At 42.9% G+C, this 19,517-nt stretch overlaps 1 protein-coding gene across 2 annotated transcripts in view; it reads right to left on the bottom strand.

The window, feature by feature from the left end:
- Positions 1-1,028: 1,028 nt before the first annotated feature.
- The window catches only part of C12H14orf132 (chromosome 12 C14orf132 homolog), a 30,024-nt gene continuing 11,535 nt past the window's right edge, over positions 1,029-19,517 (bottom strand). The window contains exon 2 of one of the 2 annotated variants that reach the window (XM_075191836.1): positions 1,029-4,477. In XM_075191836.1, the coding sequence (XP_075047937.1) occupies positions 4,250-4,477 (228 nt within the window). In that variant the 3' untranslated portion in view covers positions 1,029-4,249. The remainder of the gene's footprint in view (positions 4,478-19,517) is intronic. The other variant, XM_075191838.1, reaches the window with a different exon arrangement.

A 19,517-nucleotide genomic window follows, 5' to 3' on the forward strand; every position in this document is an offset into this window, starting at 1 on the left:
AACTAATTAAGATACCAGGGTCTACCTTTCATGAAAGACTTGACATGAAATATTGATTGTCCTTTGAGATAGTACATCAAAGATATGAGTGATCAATAAAACATTACAGAGGAAACGCAACAGACAGCTTAATTAAAGTTATGTGGGCCTACCCGCCAAGACTTATGTACATATATAAAGAAGATAGTTCGTCACAGAGTTTCCTCAATCATACATGTATTAATAGAAGCCCGGCTGACTGTTGTGTCTTCTCTTTAAAGCAAAAACATTGTGAAAATATGATGTTAAGGTACTATAGATATAGATATAGATATATATATATATATATATATATATATATCTTTTTTATTTTTATTATTGGCCTGATTTAGAGATGAATGTAAGAATGCAACTGTTGCACACACGCAAAATACACTTATTTTTCTATATTATTTATCTTAAGAGATGTGCAGCTTTAAATCTAGCATATATATGCATCCGGTGCACAGATGCATCGTCAGCTTGCACCAGACTTATGGCAAACACAAAGAAATGCGTCAACGGCGTATCTTAAAGATAGGTGTATTGTGGTTGACTTGTGTAGCAACACTTTTACTGCACTGAACTTACGCATTAACGTCCCCTACCCGATTCTCCAAATGCCAGTGCATGCAAGGGTAAAACACACTCAGCTCAAAATCCGAACGTAAGTTGTGCGTTTGTGGCTTGCGACACATCCTAGGCCAACTGCATTTTTACATTTGTACATGCGTTCACCTCTAAACAGGCTCTAAGTGCTAGCCTTAAGATTCTCCCTAATTTTGTTCACTGTCTCACAGTGGTCGTATCACATGCTCAGCAGAAAGCCTGTACCCTACACTGAGGAGCCATGAAGGGGTTGAAGCAGTATGTCTCTATTTAGCATTGTGTTTCACCACGGACTTCCTCAATGACTTTTTATTTACCAGATCATTTAATGCCTAGTGTACAAATGTGTGACAACTTTTTTTTACCTTTTAGCTTGTAAAATAGGAAATGGTAACCAAAAATCAATAAATCGTTTCACTTTTTATTAGGTTATATCCGTATGCACCAAAAATACAGTAAAAAGTTTCAGAATCAATAAACAGCACATAAAAAAATCACATGACCTGGAAATAGTTTAACCCCATAACTGCTGGGAAAGTTCTTTTTGAAGTGGGAAAGTGAAATGTCATTTATCATTTGTCAAATGGCAATTATGATGATGCGCTCATAGAATATGCAATTATGTCACAAACACTCTGCTAATTAAGTAATTGGAGACTGCCCCTCGACCACCATTGTTTCATTTAGTATTGGTGCTTTTATATTTTTGTTGCTTATTTACTATTTCTCCACGGCTGGTGGACTCTTTAGCAGTCAGATCGTTCAGGATCAGGTAGAAAAAGTTCATCATCTATTAAATTCGATAATAAAAATAATTTTGCGTCAAAATATTGAGTCCACCTACTAGAGTTTAAAATTTTTGCCTACATATTAAAAAAGGAAACTATCTCCTTCAATAAAAAACATTTGAATCAAACCTTTGAAATAGAGATAAGCAAATCCTCACAAACTGATTTGCACTTTGGTCCTTAAATTTAGTTCAATAGTTTAAACGGCACAACATTTTCCTTCCCTTATGGATGATTTGTATGTGCTGCTGTCATTTCCTCTCCCAACGCCTTTCCTGTTTCGCGCTCTAGAAAGGAGCATGTGACTTGCCAGCCGTCTAAACGGCTTCAGTTTATTTGAAATTATTTGGTCCCTTTGAATAAGCCATATTTGAAACCCAAAACGATTTTCCCATTTCTAAAGCACCGGTCACGTGCTTGTGGTCAGTTCCACGTGAGCTACATTCAGCCGTAACGTGAATTCCACATAAGTTCCGTTTAGAATTAAGAGGGTCGATCCCTATAGGAAATGCGCTACAGATAACTTATAAACGTGTAGAAGTGCAATAAGAGAGTGCAAATACTGTTTTGTGATATCATGTTACACCTTTTGCAGACGTTCACCAATTTTTACCGGGAATTTAGGGGTAAAGATGGGGCTTCTGTCAAGATGCAATGTTTGGGATCTTCTGATCAGGGCATCTGAGTGAATCAAATGCCTTCCTAGATGAGTGATGACTTGGTGTATGAATGCACCTAATATTAATTTGACTTGCAAAATCAAGTTTTCCTTTTGCAGGATGAGAGAATTTGAATAAGACCCAGTGAAAAGGCTAAATTTAAGTGTCTATTCCCTGCTCTGTTTAGGGCCCACACAGCATTTTTCTTACTGCAAAAGGACATGACTGTTATAGATAGGTCATACTTGCCAACTTTTTGTTGTTGGCTTCAGGGAGATCCTGGGGGGAGGTGGGGGTGTGGGGGAGGGGCTTGACGAATCGCATCATTTTAAGATGCTAAAATGACGCTCCACCACTTATCTGTTGTAGGGGCGAGAACTGGGAGGTTGCCAAGCTCTTCTGGGAGCCTGGGAGGTCTCCCAGAAATGCGTGAGTCTCCTGGACATTGCGGGAGAGAAGGCAATTATGCGTTAAAGAAAAGCAGCTAATGAATCTCTAGAGACTGAAGTGTCTTTTACATTTCTGTCTCCTTTACTGAAGTCATGTTGTCTTACCTGTCAGTCTTTGATTAAATCTTGGTCTCCATGAAAATGGTCACCTCCATAGGCATCAATACATGGACATAGGACACAATTTCTGAACAGTGTCATCATGCCACAGATGGCAAAGCCAACCACGTCTTGTACTGGCTCAGCATCAGGGAGAATGCCAGACTCTTCAGGGAGTGAGGGAGATCACCCCTATTTCAGGGAGTCTCCCTGACATTCAGGGAGAGTTGGCAAGTATGAGATAGGTGCAAAATGCGTACTATTGAAGTCTAGAATGACACCCAATCTATAATTTCAGAAAAAGTCTTTTTGTGTGGCAATAAAAGGTGCTGACTCCCAGAAAAGAGGGAATGCCCCTAAATTTTCTTTTCCACCCCTTTACCTCAGTTACATAATCTTATTCCGCAAAATGATATCTTGTTGTGGGTGCAGAATTAGCTGCATTCCTGCTCTTAGCCCGCACTCAGCCACAAAGGCCCCCGATTCACCCGACCCCTCCCATCAGATTGCACATCTAAAGACACCGCTGTCTTGGCCAGCAACATTATTTACTTTGTAAGGTTAATAAAACAGCATTTACACTGTGCTTTTGCATTTTGGGATGGACACTTGCATAAATATGGCAGCAAATAGAGAGCAACTTTGGAATTATTTTTTTAAGTAAATAGAGTGTTTTGTTATTCACGGCAAGAAAAACACAGCCCATCTCTTTTGGGTTCTTTTCTTCACAATATTATTTTGTTTTCGGAACGGGATCTTAGTTTTACCTCATAAAAAAACAAATAACTAGATAAATAATTCCACTATATAATTTTAGTAACATTAAGCTTGTCTAAAATGTCTATTAAAGTAGGAAAATGATTACTTTAAAAATCGCCTCAAAGTTGTTGTGTTTTTAGTTATTAAAACAACCTGACCGTTCATGACGTTTTGTGGAAATGTATTTTTTTTTATGTTTATAGAAATATTAAAACAACCAGAAAAAAACACTAACACCGTTTTATAAAGCCCTTGGTAAATTATACATATCTTTTAAGAATAAATGAATTTGGTTTAATTCAGGGATTGCGTTATTCTGTTCCACTCGCCCTTGTTTTACTAGGTCAGACTGTATTTCTGAGAGCCAGATAATTAGCTAATTAGACCATAACACATGTTTTGATTTGTGTTTCCTATAGCGTACAGCTGGAGACCCAGAGACGTTAAAATTCCTTAGAGAATATCAATTAAAAAAAAATAGAACTTTTTCTTAATGTTTGTTTTGAAAACATTGGTCCACAAACATTGAAAAAACTCTGGCTATACGGTAATATATGAAACAACAACAGTATTAGTAGTATTATTATTATTATTAGCGATTACCCACACATATTAATCTAATTAAGCGTAGGAGGCTTCCATTTCTGCAAGCAGAGTAGAGATACACATCCTCAGGCTATACAACCAGACGACCACAGAGCACTTAAGCTTGCTTGCTTCCCACAATGAAATATCATTCCTTTTGTTAAATGTTTCATGGCCTTTTTCATTTTAGGTCTGACAGGGCTTAAATAATGAACACCCTATGTACATCAATAAAAAATACTGTTTGTGTCTTGAAGCGCCACAATCTGCAGTCTCATTCTTCTTAGAAAGTGAAGGCATAGACCACGCCAACGACCACGATATTTCCAATGGTGGCGATAATGGCAATCCATAACAATATGGCGTCGTTGGAGGAATGCGCCGGCTCTTCGGGTGGGCTTTGGAGGTAAGAAGCTGCGTGTACGTTGGCTGAGGAGTTGAATAACGAATACTCCGTTCCAAATTCGTCATTGGGCGAATCCATGAAGGCCCCTCCCATGATGGGGAGCTGCTGGGGGGAGAAAAAAACGAGAAGATGGAATATATCAGACTTGGTACATCTGCCGCCTCATTCTACACGGCAAAAAGTCACCCACAAAGAAAACCACATGGTGATCTTTCATGGGACTGTCCAAATAATACTACACACGTTTACTATGTAGAACCTGGCACCCTGCAACCCAGCAAAAAGTTGGATGCTTTTTATGCTCCTATTGGTGGTGTAAAGGTGAAACGCAGTAGATGCTAAGCAGATGTCCCACCGAGTAATACAATACAGGTCTATAAGGAGCAGGAAGTCTGCTTAGCCAGCACTGCAATGTCATCTGATTGCAGAGGTGGAGAGTGCTACTCTTTACTATGGCATGAGCACCTCTTTATCGACAGACTATACTTAGTTTTTTTTTGTTGCTGGGCGAGGAACCATTTAAAAAAAGAATAACAGGTGATTGTCTAGTTTAACTTGAGTTGAAAAAAAACAGAGGAACATTTGTAAGTCGTCCCCCCCCCCCCAACACAAAAAGAAAATATAGTGGCAAGACATTGAAGAGAACAAGTGAGAATTTGTATCTTAGGAAAGATTCTACTCCTGTTTGTCTGTCATAGGCAAACCGAGGGGGGGGGTCCTAGTGCCTGGAAATCCCCCTCCATGCCTGGGGCACTGTATAATTGAGGTGGCTGGACCCTGCCCCCACTGAAAAGGGAGAGCTGCGTGCACCTAACAGTAGTGCACGCAGCATTGCCCATGTATATTATAGGGATAGGAAGCATTGTAGAGCATCCAAGAACTGTCTAATATTATAGCCATGCCCCCATGGATGCTGGTCACGCCCACTGGTGGCGTGGTGTGGAAACTCCCCTCTACAAATCCTGTGTTTGCCCCTGTCTGTGTATGTAAGCGGAATAGTCAGCCCCTGCCCATTTTATCGTCCTCGCTCCCTCAAAGTGTGGTATGCTCTATATCTGCGACGGGCAACCTGTATCACTTCAGTGGCCACATGAAGTGTACCACAACAAGCCACATGTACAACTGAATGTACTGTATTGAAACGCATAGACAGTGTAAACAAGCCATTAAGTGTATCTGGGGCTTATTCACATGTGTTTTACTGCAGTGCACCTTACAAAATGCTTTTCAATATAAAGACACTTTATTTTTTTCCAATTTAAATAATAGGAATCCCGGGTAAGATGCACGCCAGCAAATTAATAGTATTTGCACCATAATCATGTCTCAGACTGCACCATTAAAGAGGCATTAGGGAAATTGTTTTCACCTCCACTTCCATCCCCAGCCTACTCCTCCTTCCTTGTCCCCATGCTTACCAACTAAAGAAGGGATTGCAATGTGACATCATTCACCCAACATTTCTCCTGCTGATGGCAGGAGGAATCTCCAGTGACTGAGTGACACTGTGCTTCCTCCTTATTCTCCTGATTCAGAGAGCTGGGGTGTAGTGTTTGTTGAGGCAAGAAAGTTGTTTTCCTGCGTGTGTGTGTGTGTGTGGGGATGGGGGTAACCTTAGTATGTTTGCATATTAAGGTTGTCTTTTTGTCACCAATTATATCCAAATTAAAATTTGAGGTATAAGATATAAGGTATATGATGAAAGCTGCCAGGGTGCAAGCACACCAAACAATGCGCAAACAGAAACATCAAATAAATGTATCTTGTCTTTATTAAGATGTGTATCAAAGTTAATGCATACTTGCCAACTCTCCCTGAATGTCAGGGAGACTCCCTGAAATAGGGGTGATCTCCCTCACTCCCTGAAGAATCTGGCATTCTCCCTGATGCTGAGCCAGTACAAGACGTGGTTGGCTTCACCATCTGTGGCAGGATGACACAGTTCAGAAATTGTGTCCTATGTCCATGTATTGATGCCTATGGATATGGCCATTTTCATGGAGACCAAGATTTAATCAAAGACTGACAGGTAAGACAACATGACTTCAGTAATGGAGACAGAAATGTAAAAGACACTTCAGTCTCTAGAGATTCATTAGCTGCTTTTCTTTAACGCATAGTTGCCTACTCTCCTAGAGTGTCCAGGAGACTCCCGCATTTCCCGGGAGAGCAGGGCAACCTCCTGGTTCTCGCCCCCGCAATAGATAAGTGGCAGGGGCAGGGCTTAATGACACAAACATCGAGTCATCTTAGCTCCGCCCACTGCTGTAATTGGCCAAAATTGTGCCGATCATTTAGGGGGTGGGGCCAAAATGATGCAATTTGTCAAGCCCCACCCCCGCACGTCCACTTCCCCGGGATCTCCCTGAAGCCAACGAGGAAAAGTTGGCAAGTATGAGTTAATGTTTTAGACCAAACGCAAGGCCCTTTGTCAATGTATAAGAATTGCAACAAAAAGTATAAATTGCAGTATAGCATCAGGAGAGTTAGCTGAAAATGTATATCAAGAAATGCTGGCTGCGTTTCATGCGTTTAATAGGTTACTGTATTTGTGGAGTGACAGTTTTTGAAGAACAGACTAAAATGTATCTCTCCTTCTGATGTAGAGCTTCTCACCACATGAAATGTGAAGCGTGTCCCTGCTAGATGCTATTAAGATTTCATCGCTCTGCTAACACCTTCTACAGTACAAATAAATCATGGGAAAATGACAGAGAATGCCTTGAATAACACACTTTACTGGTAAGCAATTTATTACCATAAATCATTGATAAAATAAAATAAAAGGAGATTAACCAGCATATAGGTGACAATCTGATATTGGGGCATTTGGGATTGTTTATGAAAAGCAGGTGCATTAATGATAAAACATTCACTCCACACAGACTATTGAATTGCTAGGCAGAGTTCAATGTAAGTAATGGTTTAATTATACTTGCCAACTCTCACGGAATGTTCGGGAGACTCACGAATTCTGGGTAGGTCTCCCGACTCCCGGGAGAACTGGCAATTCTCTTGATTAGGAAGTGGGCAGATTTTGAACCTCCACTATGCGATTCTCTAGGAATCGTATCACTTTTGCACCCCCTTCCCCCCCATGGTAAAAAGACACATTTGCGTAATGACATCACAGGAGGCGGGGCCAAAATGACGCAAATCGCAAATCCCTGGCCTCTCATGCCCACCACCCCCGGAGACTCCCAGAGGCCAACCTTGGCAACTATGGGTTAAATAGTTAAGGACAGGGGCAGAACAATAGCACATACTTACCTACTTTCTCATAGCTCTTTCCGGGAGAGGGTCATGACTGGAGGGCGAGGCGCAACCAAATACATCATTTTGGGCATGCCCCCCGCGTCGAAATGCTGTTTTGTCACGGGGGGCGGGACCAAAATGAGGCAATTCACAGCGAACCGCCTCATTTTGGGGTGCCAGTAGAGGGATGCGGGAGATTTGCCAGCTCTCCCGGGAGTCCGTGAGACCGGCCCTGGACATTTCGTGAGAGTTGGCAAGTATGCAATAGCAAAATAGTCCCTTGGAGAGTATTGTGTAATGTAACCCCCCAAACTCTCTCCCTACAAAAGCAGAGACTTGAATCTCTCCCCTCACCTCCCCCTCCCCCACCCATAGTAGAAGAGGTTAGATGCTCTTCAGGCGTTGTAAAACTACAAACCCCAGCATGCTCTATCAGCAGATAGACAGTGGATAGCTGGCAAAGCAAAGCATGCTGGGACTTGTAGTTTCACAAACACCTGGAGAGCCACTGGTTGGCCAGGACTGGGCTGGCATATAACAGGTGACAGGCAACGAAGCACCACCCTTTATGCTTCCCCAGGGTCCTAAAACCTGCCATATTCTATCTATAGTTCTAAATATCGTGGAAAAAGATTTAACTCCTATTAACCTATAGCTAAATGTAATTAAAATTGAAATAATCTTCTGTTAATAAATAATGTAAAAATAGAAAAAGGGAAACAGTGGTATAGAAAGTAAGAACTGGCCCTTTAACCATTACCAAGCCTTTCTACCAATCCAAGATTGAACATCTTTGAGCTATAAATGAGCTTATTAGGTATATGGGGAGCTTACAGCCTGCAGAGAAAGCTTATTGTCAGGGCCACCTTAACTACATTATGGGCCCCCGGGCAATGCAGTGCGCCGGGGCCCCTAAAAAAAAATAATATATATATAAATAGTGTGTGTGTGTAAAAAAATATATATATGTATGTAAAAAAAAAGTGATTATATATATATATATATATAATCACTTTTTTTTACATATATATATATATATAGGGGCTCCCTTAACTTACCTTAAGTCCGATCCTCTTCTCTTCTTTTTTCCACGCCACTGAGTCTTTCTGCGCTCCTCCGTGCTGTGCTCGCAGTGAATGTTGGGCATGACATCACACCCAACAATCACTGCGAGCAGGGCCGGATTAACCCGAGCTCTGTCACTGCATTCCTCCTTCTCCGGCGCTCAGTAATCTCCTTACTGAAGAAATCTCGCGAGAGTGTCACGAGATCTCCTCAGTAAGCAGCTTACAGCGCGCCGCGGAAGGAGGACTGCAGTGACAGGAGAAGGTAAGCGCTTGGGGGGGGCGGTCAGCTAACAGGGGGGCCAGTCTGCTAATGAGGGGGGGGCCTCACGGGGGAATGGGGGCCCCCTTAGCCCAGGGGCCTCCATTCCGTTAATCCTGACTGCGAGCACAGCACGGAAGAGGGGACCAGGGAGGGAGCCGGATCGCCGCTGACGTGACCGCAAGGTAAGTATTTATTTTCATATTTTTTTTCCAGGATTTTTTTTTTCCAGCGCTGCCTCGGACGGGCCCCCTTGCCCGCAGGGCCCCCGGGCACCTGCCCATTGTGCCCAATGGAAGAGATGGCCCTGCTTATTGTTATTCATTTCTCTCCACTGAAACACAGTTGGGGGAATATTAACACCCCCCCCCCTCCCCTCCTTTACTTCCCCCATTCATCTCTTCTTCTCTGAACATTCTCCTCACAGTTCTTTCCTGCACAGTAGAATACAAAGTGCAGGTCTCTTGCTTTGACTGATACTGAGCTCATAAATCATTTCCATAACTAGAGTATGATAATAACTTCACATTTTGCTACATCCTCCATCATTACCCGAGCCTATTTCACACGTAACTGGAGCACTTCGGCTGCAATCTCGCATACCGATCACCCTGGGGTGTGATGACGATGTGCATTGATATTGTGTTTCTGATGTCAAGGGTTGTATGATTGGATCATTCTGATTTTCTCTTACATTAAGGACCAAACCAGGAGCCAGATTATAAATCATAACATTTACTTTTGTATTTATGATTATTCATTTATAAACCTTTGCAATTGCACGGTCAGTTTTAAACAGATTTAGCTTATTTTTGTTCTTAAGTGAGGAACCCTTTAGGAAAAGATCAACAGGGGACTTTCTGCAACATAGATAAATTGATGATTGGGTTTATCGTGCTGAAAAACCCAAATTGCTTTCATTACGATATACATCGCTTGCTCAGTATCAATGTCCTTATTTTCCTTACAAACACAGCGTTCAATAATTATTGTGTATCTGGAGAATATCAGATAACAGAATATGATTTAAAACGGGAGATGGTGTTGGTGTAAAACCTTCTGAATAATGTATAAATGCTCAGAGGATCTGTTCACATTACATTAGATCAGCGTTGGTAAAGCTCTGATAGTTTAGCGAAGGGTAGTAACTTGAATTTAATTTAATAAAACAGATGGCTGGTTCTGCATTTGAAGCCAAATTAAACAATCTCATTGGTTATAACAATGACCTCAAATAAATGTGTTTTTTTCCGTAGAATTTGACGGCAAATAAGAACCACTTGCTCCATCTAGTCTGCCCATTTATTAAACTATGTTAGCCTCCAACCCTATCTAATCCTTATTTCTTTTTAAGCTTATCCTTATGTCTATCCCAAGCATGTTTAAATTGCTCTACCACCTCTGATGGGAGGCTATTCCACTTATCCACTAGCACTACCCTTTCTGTGAAGTAGTTTTTAATCACATTTCCTCTGAACCTACTTCCCCCCAGTGTAAGTACATGTCCTCGTGTTCTAATACTTCTCTTCCCCCCAGTGTCAGTACATGTCCTCGTGTTCTAATACTTCTCTTCCCACCAGTGTCAGTACATGTCCTCGTGTTCTAATACTTCTCTTCCCACCAGTGTCAGTACATGTCCTCGTGTTCTAATACTTCTCTTCCCTCCAGTGTCAGTACATGTCCTCGTGTTCTAATACTTCTCTTCCCACCAGTGTCAGTACATGTCCTCGTGTTCTAATACTTCTCTTCCCCCCAGTGTCAGTACATGTCCTCGTGTTCTAATACTTCTCTTCCCCCCAGTGTCAGTACATGTCCTTATGTTCTAATACTTCTCTTCCCTCCAGTGTCAGTGCATGTCCTCATGTTCTAATACTTCTCTGCCCCCAGTGTCAGTACATGTCCTCGTGTTCTAATACTTCTCTTCCCTCCAGTGACAGTGCATGTCCTCGTGTTCTAATACTTCTCTTCCCCCCAGTGTCAGTACATGTCCTTGTGTTCTAATACTTCTCTTCCCTCCAGTGTCAGTGCATGTCCTCATGTTCTAATACTTCACTCCCCCCAGTGTCAGTACATGTCCTCGTGTTCTAATACTTCTCTTCCCTCCAGTGACAGTGCATGTCCTCGTGTTCTAATACTTCTCTTCCCTCCAGTGACAGTGCATGTCCTCGTGTTCTAATACTTCTCTTCCCTCCAGTGTCAGTACATGTCCTCGTGTTCTAATACTTCTCTTCCCCCCAGTGTCAGTGCATGTCCTCGTGTTCTAGTACTTCTCTTCCCTCCAGTGTCAGTGCATGTCCTCGTGTTCTAGTACTTCTCTTCCCTCCAATGTCAGTGCATGTCCTCGTGTTCTAGTACTTCTCTTCCCTCCAATGTCAGTGCATATCCTCGTGTTCTAATACTTCTCTTCCCTCCAGTGTCAGTACATGTCCTCGTGTTCTAATACTTCTCTTCCCCCCAGTGTCAGTACATGTCCTCATGTTCTAATACTTCTCTCCCCCCAGTGTCAGTGCATGTCCTCGTGTTCTAATACTTCTCTTCTCCACAGTGTCAGTGCATGTCCTCGTGTTCTAATACTTCTCTTCCCCCCAGTGTCAGTGCATGTCCTCTTGTTCTAGTACTTCTCTTCCCTCCAGTGTCAGTGCATGTCCTCGTGTTCTAGTACTTCTCTTCCCTCCAGTGTCAGTGCCTGTCCTCGTGTTCTAGTACTTCTCTTCCCTCCAGTGTCAGTGCATATCCTCATGTTCTAATACTTCTCTCCCCCCAGTGTCAGTACATGTCCTCGTGTTCTAATACTTCTCTTCCCTCCAGTGTCAGTACATGTCCTCGTGTTCTAATACTTCTCTCCCCCCAGTGTCAGTGCATGTCCTCGTGTTCTAATACTTCTCTTCTCCACAGTGTCAGTACATGTCCTCGTGTTCTAATTCTTCTCTTCCCTCCCAGTGTCAGTACATGTCCTCGTGTTCTAATACTTCTCTTCCCCCCAGTGTCAGTACATGTCCTCGTGTTCTAATACTTCTCTTCCTCCCAGTGTCAGTGCATGTCCTCGTGTTTTAATACTTCTGTTCCCCACAGTGTCAGTACATGTCCTCGTGTTCTAATTCTTCTCTTCCCCCCAGTGTCAGTACACGTCCTCGTGTTCTAATACTTCTCTTCCCCCCAGTGTCAGTACATGTCCTCGTGTTCTAATACTTCTCTTCCCTCCAGTGTCAGTGAATGTCCTCGTGTTCTAATACTTCTCTTCCCCCCCAGTGTCAGTGCATGTCCTCGTGTTCTAATACTACTCTTCCCCCCAGTGTCAGTGCATGTCCTTGTGTTCTAATACTTCTCTTCCCCCCAGTGTCAGTACATGTCCTCGTGTTCTAATACTACTCTTCCCCCCATTGTCAATGCATGTCCTCGTGTTCTAATACTTCTCTTCCCTCCAGTGTCAGTGCATGTCCTCGTGTTCTAATACTTCTCTTCCCTCCAGTGTCAGTGCATGTCCTCGTGTTCTAATACTTCTCTTCCCCCCCAGTGTCAGTACATGTCCTCGTGTTCTAATACTTCTCTTCCCACCAGTGTCAGTACATGTCCTCGTGTTCTAATACTTCTCTTCCCCCCAGTGTCAGTACATGTCCTCGTGTTCTAATACTTCTCTTCCCCCCAGTGTCAGTACATGTCCTTATGTTCTAATACTTCTCTGCCCCCAGTGTCAGTACATGTCCTCGTGTTCTAATACTTCTCTTCCCTCTAGTGACAGTGCATGTCCTCGTGTTCTAATACTTCTCTTCCCCCCAGTGTCAGTACATGTCCTTGTGTTCTAATACTTCTCTTCCCTCCAGTGTCAGTGCATGTCCTCATGTTCTAATACTTCACTCCCCCCAGTGTCAGTACATGTCCTCGTGTTCTAATACTTCTCTCCCCCCAGTGTCAGTACATGTCCTCGTGTTCTAATACTTCTCTTCCCTCCAGTGACAGTGCATGTCCTCGTGTTCTAATACTTCTCTTCCCTCCAGTGACAGTGCATGTCCTCGTGTTCTAATACTTCTCTTCCCTCCAGTGTCAGTACATGTCCTCGTGTTCTAATACTTCTCTTCCCCCCAGTGTCAGTGCATGTCCTCGTGTTCTAGTACTTCTCTTCCCTCCAGTGTCAGTGCATGTCCTCGTGTTCTAGTACTTCTCTTCCCTCCAATGTCAGTGCATGTCCTCGTGTTTTAGTACTTCTCTTCCCTCCAGTGTCAGTACATGTCCTCGTGTTCTAATACTTCTCTTCCCCCAGTGTCAGTGCATGTCCTCGTGTTCTAATACTTCTCTTCTCCACAGTGTCAGTACATGTCCTCGTGTTCTAATTCTTCTCTTCCCTCCCAGTGTCAGTACATGTCCTCGTGTTCTAATACTTCTCTTCCCCCCAGTGTCAGTACATGTCCTCGTGTTCTAATACTTCTCTTCCTCCCAGTGTCAGTGCATGTCCTCGTGTTTTAATACTTCTGTTCCCCACAGTGTCAGTACATGTCCTCGTGTTCTAATTCTTCTCTTCCCCCCAGTGTCAGTACACGTCCTCGTGTTCTAATACTTCTCTTCCCCCCAGTGTCAGTACATGTTCTCGTGTTCTAATACTTCTCTTCCCTCCAGTGTCAGTGAATGTCCTCGTGTTCTAATACTTCTCTTCCCCCCCAGTGTCAGTGCATGTCCTCGTGTTCTAATACTACTCTTCCCCCCAGTGTCAGTGCATGTCCTTGTGTTCTAATACTTCTCTTCCCCCCAGTGTCAGTACATGTCCTCGTGTTCTAATACTACTCTTCCCCCCATTGTCAATGCATGTCCTCGTGTTCTAATACTTCTCTTCCCTCCAGTGTCAGTGCATGTCCTCGTGTTCTAATACTTCTCTTCCCTCCAGTGTCAGTACATGTCCTCGTGTTCTAATACTTCTCTTCCCCCCCAGTGTCAGTACATGTCCTCATGTTCTACTACTTCTCTTTCCCCAGTGTCAGTGCATGTCCTCGTGTTCTAATACTCCTCTTCCCCCCAGTGTCAGTACATGTCCTTGTGTTCTAATACTTCTCTTCCCCCAGTGTCAGTGTATGTCCTCGTGTTCTAATACTTCTCTTCCTTTGTAGAATGTTTCCTTCCTGTACCTTGTTATAACCCTTAATATATGTGAAAGTTTCTATTATGTCCCCCTTTCCCTTCTCTACTCCAAACTATACATATTAAGATCTTTTCGTTTTTCCGGGTAAGTTCTGTGCTGTAGGCCATGCACCATTTTAGTTGCCCTTCTTTGTACAGTCTCTAATGTATTTATATCCTTCTGGAGATACGGCCTCCAGAACTGAACACAGTTTTCTAGATGAGGCCGTACCAATGACCTATACAGTGGTATTATTAATTCATCTTTCTTTCTGCTACTGATTTCTCACCCTATACAACCAAGCATCTGACTTGCCTTCCTCATAGCTTTGTTACATTACTTACATGCCTTTATGTCACCTGAAATAGTGACTCCTAGATCCTTTTCCTCCTCAGTAGTTTCCATTTTAGTGCTGTTAATACTATATTCAGTCTTTGGGTTTTTGAGACCCAAGTGCATTATTTTACATTGAATTGCAGTAGCCACTCTCGTGACCATTCCTCTAGTCTATCTAAATCAGGGTTGTCCAACGCCTGTAAATGTGGCCCAGCAGGAGTTTTGGTTGTGGCAAGGGGGCAGCGCTGTTAATGAAAAAAAAATCCTGAAAAAAAAAGAAAATACTTACCTTGTGGTCACGTCAGCTGGCGCTCCGGCTCTCTCCCTGGTCTCCTCCTCCGTGCGGCGCTCACCGTGAATGTCAGGGGTGACGTCATCACACTCGACGTCCATTGCGTAGCGCAGCACAGAGGAGTCACCCGCGCGAACTATCAGCAGCAGTGAAAGATTATCCAGTATCTTATTGTTGTTACTCTGAATTTGGACTTTCTGCACCATGCAATTATGAACTAGCTGTGTTCTCTGTATGTATCTAATATAAATATTAAGAGATGATTGTATTTTTAATATTTTAAACCATTTTAAATGTGCAGTGCTGAGTAGGGTGAAAATATCACCCACTGTTACCCTCATCGCAGGCTGCTCCATGAGCCATTTTTCCCGCCTCCCTATCTTTAAATCTCTGTAGATTTCTATTAGTCCTCCTGATGCTACCTATATCGGTGACCATTTCAAACTGGTCAATAAAAACAATGATTCATGGGTGCAGAAAGAGAGGGAAAAAAAAGTTTTGGGCTTTTAATTCCCGGAACCCCACTAAGGGGCAGATGCAGGTAAGTTAAATTGCAGCTGGTAATGGGACTACTGCTTTAATCATGATTCTGCAACAGGTTTCCTAACTCTTACTAACTTCATTTCCAAGTAAATTTAATATGTTAACTATGTTTTCTATGGTGTTTTGGATGATCAGCAATCGTTAGTGTTAGTGTATTTTATGTGCGGCCCAAACCAACTCGTCGTCTTCCAATGTGGCCCAGGGAAGCTAAAAGGTTGGACACCCCTGATCTAGATCATCAATCATTTGTTTTACCCCTCCTGGTGTGTCTACCCTGTTGTATATTTTGTGTTTTCTGCAAAAAGTCATACGTTCCCTTCAATGCCATTTGCAGTGTCACCAATAAAGATATTTAAAAGCACTGGTCCAAGTACAGATCCCTGGGTACTCCACTGGTAACCTTTCCCTCCTGTGAATGCACTCCATTTACTATAACTCTCTGTTTTCTATCCTGCAACCAACATTTTATCCATTCAACCATCTTAGAATCCAATCCCAGGCTTTTGAGTTTATTTAACAGTCTGCAATGTGGGACAGTGTCAAAAGCCTTACTAAAGTCTAGACAAGCTACATCTACAGCCCCTCCTTGATCTATTACTTTAGTCGCCTGGTCATAAAAGTTAGAAAAAAAAGTTGGTTTAACGCGATCTGTCCCCAGTACATCCATACTGTTTGGGATCCTGTAAATTACTGGATTTGAGATATTCTACAACTCTTTCATTTAAGAGTGTTTCCATCAATTTCCCTGCTAGTGATGTAAGGCTCACTGGTCTGTAGTCACCTCTTCCTTGCTTCCACTTTGTGCAGAGGGACTATATTCGCTCTTTTCCAGTCCTCTGGAATTACTCCTGTAGCTAGTGACTGGGTGAATAATTCTGTTAATGGTGTTACCAGCACCTCTTTAAGCTCTTCTAGTAACCTCGGATGTATCTCATCTGGCCCCATTGATTTATCCACTTTCAGTTTTGAGAGTTCTGTTAGGACCTTCTCCTCTGTAATTGTACTTGTATCTACCTCATTTTTATGAATATTTGATAGTTTTGCATCTACATCGCAGCCCAGCAGAAAAGGTCTCTGCACCAATAACCCCTAATGGCCAAAAGTTACAGGGTCGTGGCAAAAATTTGAGCGTAAACTTGCGGCCTATCATGTCTAATTTGTGTTGCTCATATATTAAGATATGTCCAACTCAAAATACAGTTTGTACTGCGGTCATCCAAGGACCGTCGCCTTACCTCCCATCTGATCAATACCCTCTCATCCCACACATGTAAGACTTCTCCCGTGCTGCCCCCTTTCTCTGGAACGATCTCCCCTGTTCTATCAGGCTATCACCTAGCCTGTCAGACTTCAAACGCTCCCTTAAACCCCACATGTTCAGGTTAGCCTACCCCTCCTCCACCTAACCCTGCCCTTCCCCAGCCCTCCTCTCTCTCACTCTAACCTTTCTATACCTCGCCCCTCTTTCAGTGTTCTTTTCCCTCACCGACTCTTCCCACTCTATGTCTCCTGTCAGTCTCCCCCTCACCTTTAGATTGTAAGCTCCCTTGAGCAGGGCCCTCTTTCCTCGTGTCCTCGTGTCCTCCTCTTATTTTCCTTTGCCCTCAGCCCTCCGTCTCTTCTCTCCATTTCGTCTCTTGACTCCTGCCCCCACCTTTCCTCCTCTCCCGTGCCTCATCTTCTCCATCTCCACCCTGATCCTGTAATTGTTGCCCACTCTATTGGGCACAGGGCACAGGCGCACCCCTTTATACACCCCCAACTCTCTCCTTCCTTTCCTATCTGTACATTGGAATTCACTTTTACCTCTTTGCCCTATGTACTTCTTTTTGCTGAATTGGTACTTGTTTATACACATTGCACTTTGTCTTTATTTTTTGCATTCCTTTTGCTGCACTTTGTTTTGTACTATCTTTTATGTCATGTATTGTATGCCATGTATTGTATGCCATGTATTGTATGCCATGTATTGTATGCCATGTATTGTATGCCATGTATTGTCACCCTGTACTGTTATCCCAAGCTCTATGTACGGCGCTGCGGACTCTTTGTGGTGACCCATAAATAAATGATAATAATAATAACCAGCCCCACTATGATTAGCCCCAGGCCACCTCCTGGCCCTCATGGAAGGTGGGTGCCAGGGTAATGTGTTAAAAACATTTAGGGCTAGATTTACTAAGCTGCAGGTTTGAAAAAGTGGGGATGTTGCATATAGCAACCAATCAGATTCTAGCTGTCATTTTGTAGAAGATACTAAATAAATAAAAGCTAGAATCTGATTGGTTGCCATAGGCATCATCCCCACTTTTTCAAACCTACAGCTTAGTAAATCTAGCCCTTAGTCTGTGGAACTATAAGTTCCAGCCACCCCTAGCAGCCCTTAACCGCTGTGGACCGCATGTGACAGCAGGAACATATCTGCATTTGGAGTTCTGCAATCTCCAGCTGCTCTGGCAGCTACAGGCAGAGTAGTATTTGCAAACGCAATTTCCGTTTAATTTAAATTGTGCAGTAACACAAAGTGGATTTTTGCACCCTGCAGTTACGTCCAATACTAAATGAAGTCCTTTATCTCTAGTTTGTATCCACATAATGCACATATATTACTGTGCAGCTGGCATCCTAAAAATGCAGGATATATGCCAGCATAATTCTTCCCTCATTTGTTTGCAATTGTGGCCTAATGTTGTTGCTGCTTTCTAGCCAGTGTTGAAAAGGTTATTTGGATGTGGGTGTAAAAACCAACCTTAATGACAGGTTTAATACCTGTGAGCTTTGAAGGAGAGTTGTACAGGAGTGCATGTTCTTGTCATAGGGTGCGTAGATGAGGATGGGTCAGGAGCTTTCATGCTTTATCCGAAACATGGACTGTATTGTTATTGTGCCAGACAGAGCTATTAACACTAATGAGGACAAGCGCTGATAACATTGTTCTAATTAATTGACTGTGCTTGGTTTCCAGGGACAATTAAAAATGTTTTAGAATTAATGTCTGGAAATGCGTGTCAGTGACAAGCTCCCTGTTGTTTTTAATATTGAACCACTGTACACTATCAGAGGTCTTCATTTCTATGCTGGATGCAGTTCTCAGTATCTATTACAATGTTTACAGTAGACATATATACAGCATACTTGCCAACTCTCCCGTAATGTCCGGGAGACTCCCCCCGCATTTCGCAACAGTCTCACGGACTCCCGGGAGAGTGTGGCAATCTCCCGGATCTGCCTACTTCCTAGTGAAGTGGGCAGAATTAGGTCCAAAATGCTGCGATTCCCGGTTAATCGCAGTTTGGCCCCACCCCCTGCTGTAAAATGACGCGTTTGCGTCATTACGCCACGGGGGCGGGTCCAAAATGATGCAAATGTTGGAGCCCCGCCCCCCATCACGCCCACCTCCCCCCTGGCAGGCTCCCGGAAGCCAACTTTCAAAAGTTGGTAAGTATGATATACAGGACAAACCTATTTTTTAGTAAACCAACCAAAAACATTATAAACATTATTTTACATTAACACGTAAAATATTTGCAAAGCAAAAAAATAAATGCACTAAGCTCCCAGGCTGTCTAGCTTTGTTAAAGAGGCAGAGATCACGCCTTTCACTTAACAAATCTGCAAAGACTCTCATTGGGCAGCCAGAATGTGCTCCAATACCTCCTACTCCTGGAGGCAAATCCTCCTGCCCTTCTTTCTGCCAAACTGTCCCTATTTTGGGTCTAATGTACAAACCTCTAATTGTAATCTCCAGCAAGGAAGACGCAGATGAAGGTAAAGGATTGCTGCTGAGATGAGCCAGTCAGTCATTCGACTTATATTTAATAACAGTGGTGATTTGTGAGTGTGTGTATTAAAATTGAATTTAAAGGATGTTTTTAAGCAAGTATAAAATAAATCTTCCCATCATTCAAAGACCTGGCTGGATGCTAAGTGACAGAGCAATGACTCAAACACACGGCAGTTCCTAGCACATCTAGGACACATTGTCACACAGCAGTGTCAGTAAAGAAAAGTGGTGCAATTAACAATGGAGCAATGGAGCTCTCCTCTTTGTATGTTACCTATATAACACAGTACAATGTGACTGCAGATTTAGAAGACTAAGTCTGCCAGACCTATTAATTCTATTTCAGCAATGACAATTTTAGCAATGGAGCAATGGAGCTCTTCTGAATGTCACTGGAGACTTTGAAGAACACTGCTACCCCCTCCTCTTTCTATTCTACCTATGACGATGGCCAACTGCATTAGAGACTGCCAAGAACTGTGCTACCCCTTCTGTGTCCCTC

This window comes from Mixophyes fleayi, chromosome 12, assembly GCF_038048845.1.
Source record: "Mixophyes fleayi isolate aMixFle1 chromosome 12, aMixFle1.hap1, whole genome shotgun sequence".
Lineage (NCBI taxonomy): Eukaryota > Metazoa > Chordata > Amphibia > Anura > Limnodynastidae > Mixophyes > Mixophyes fleayi.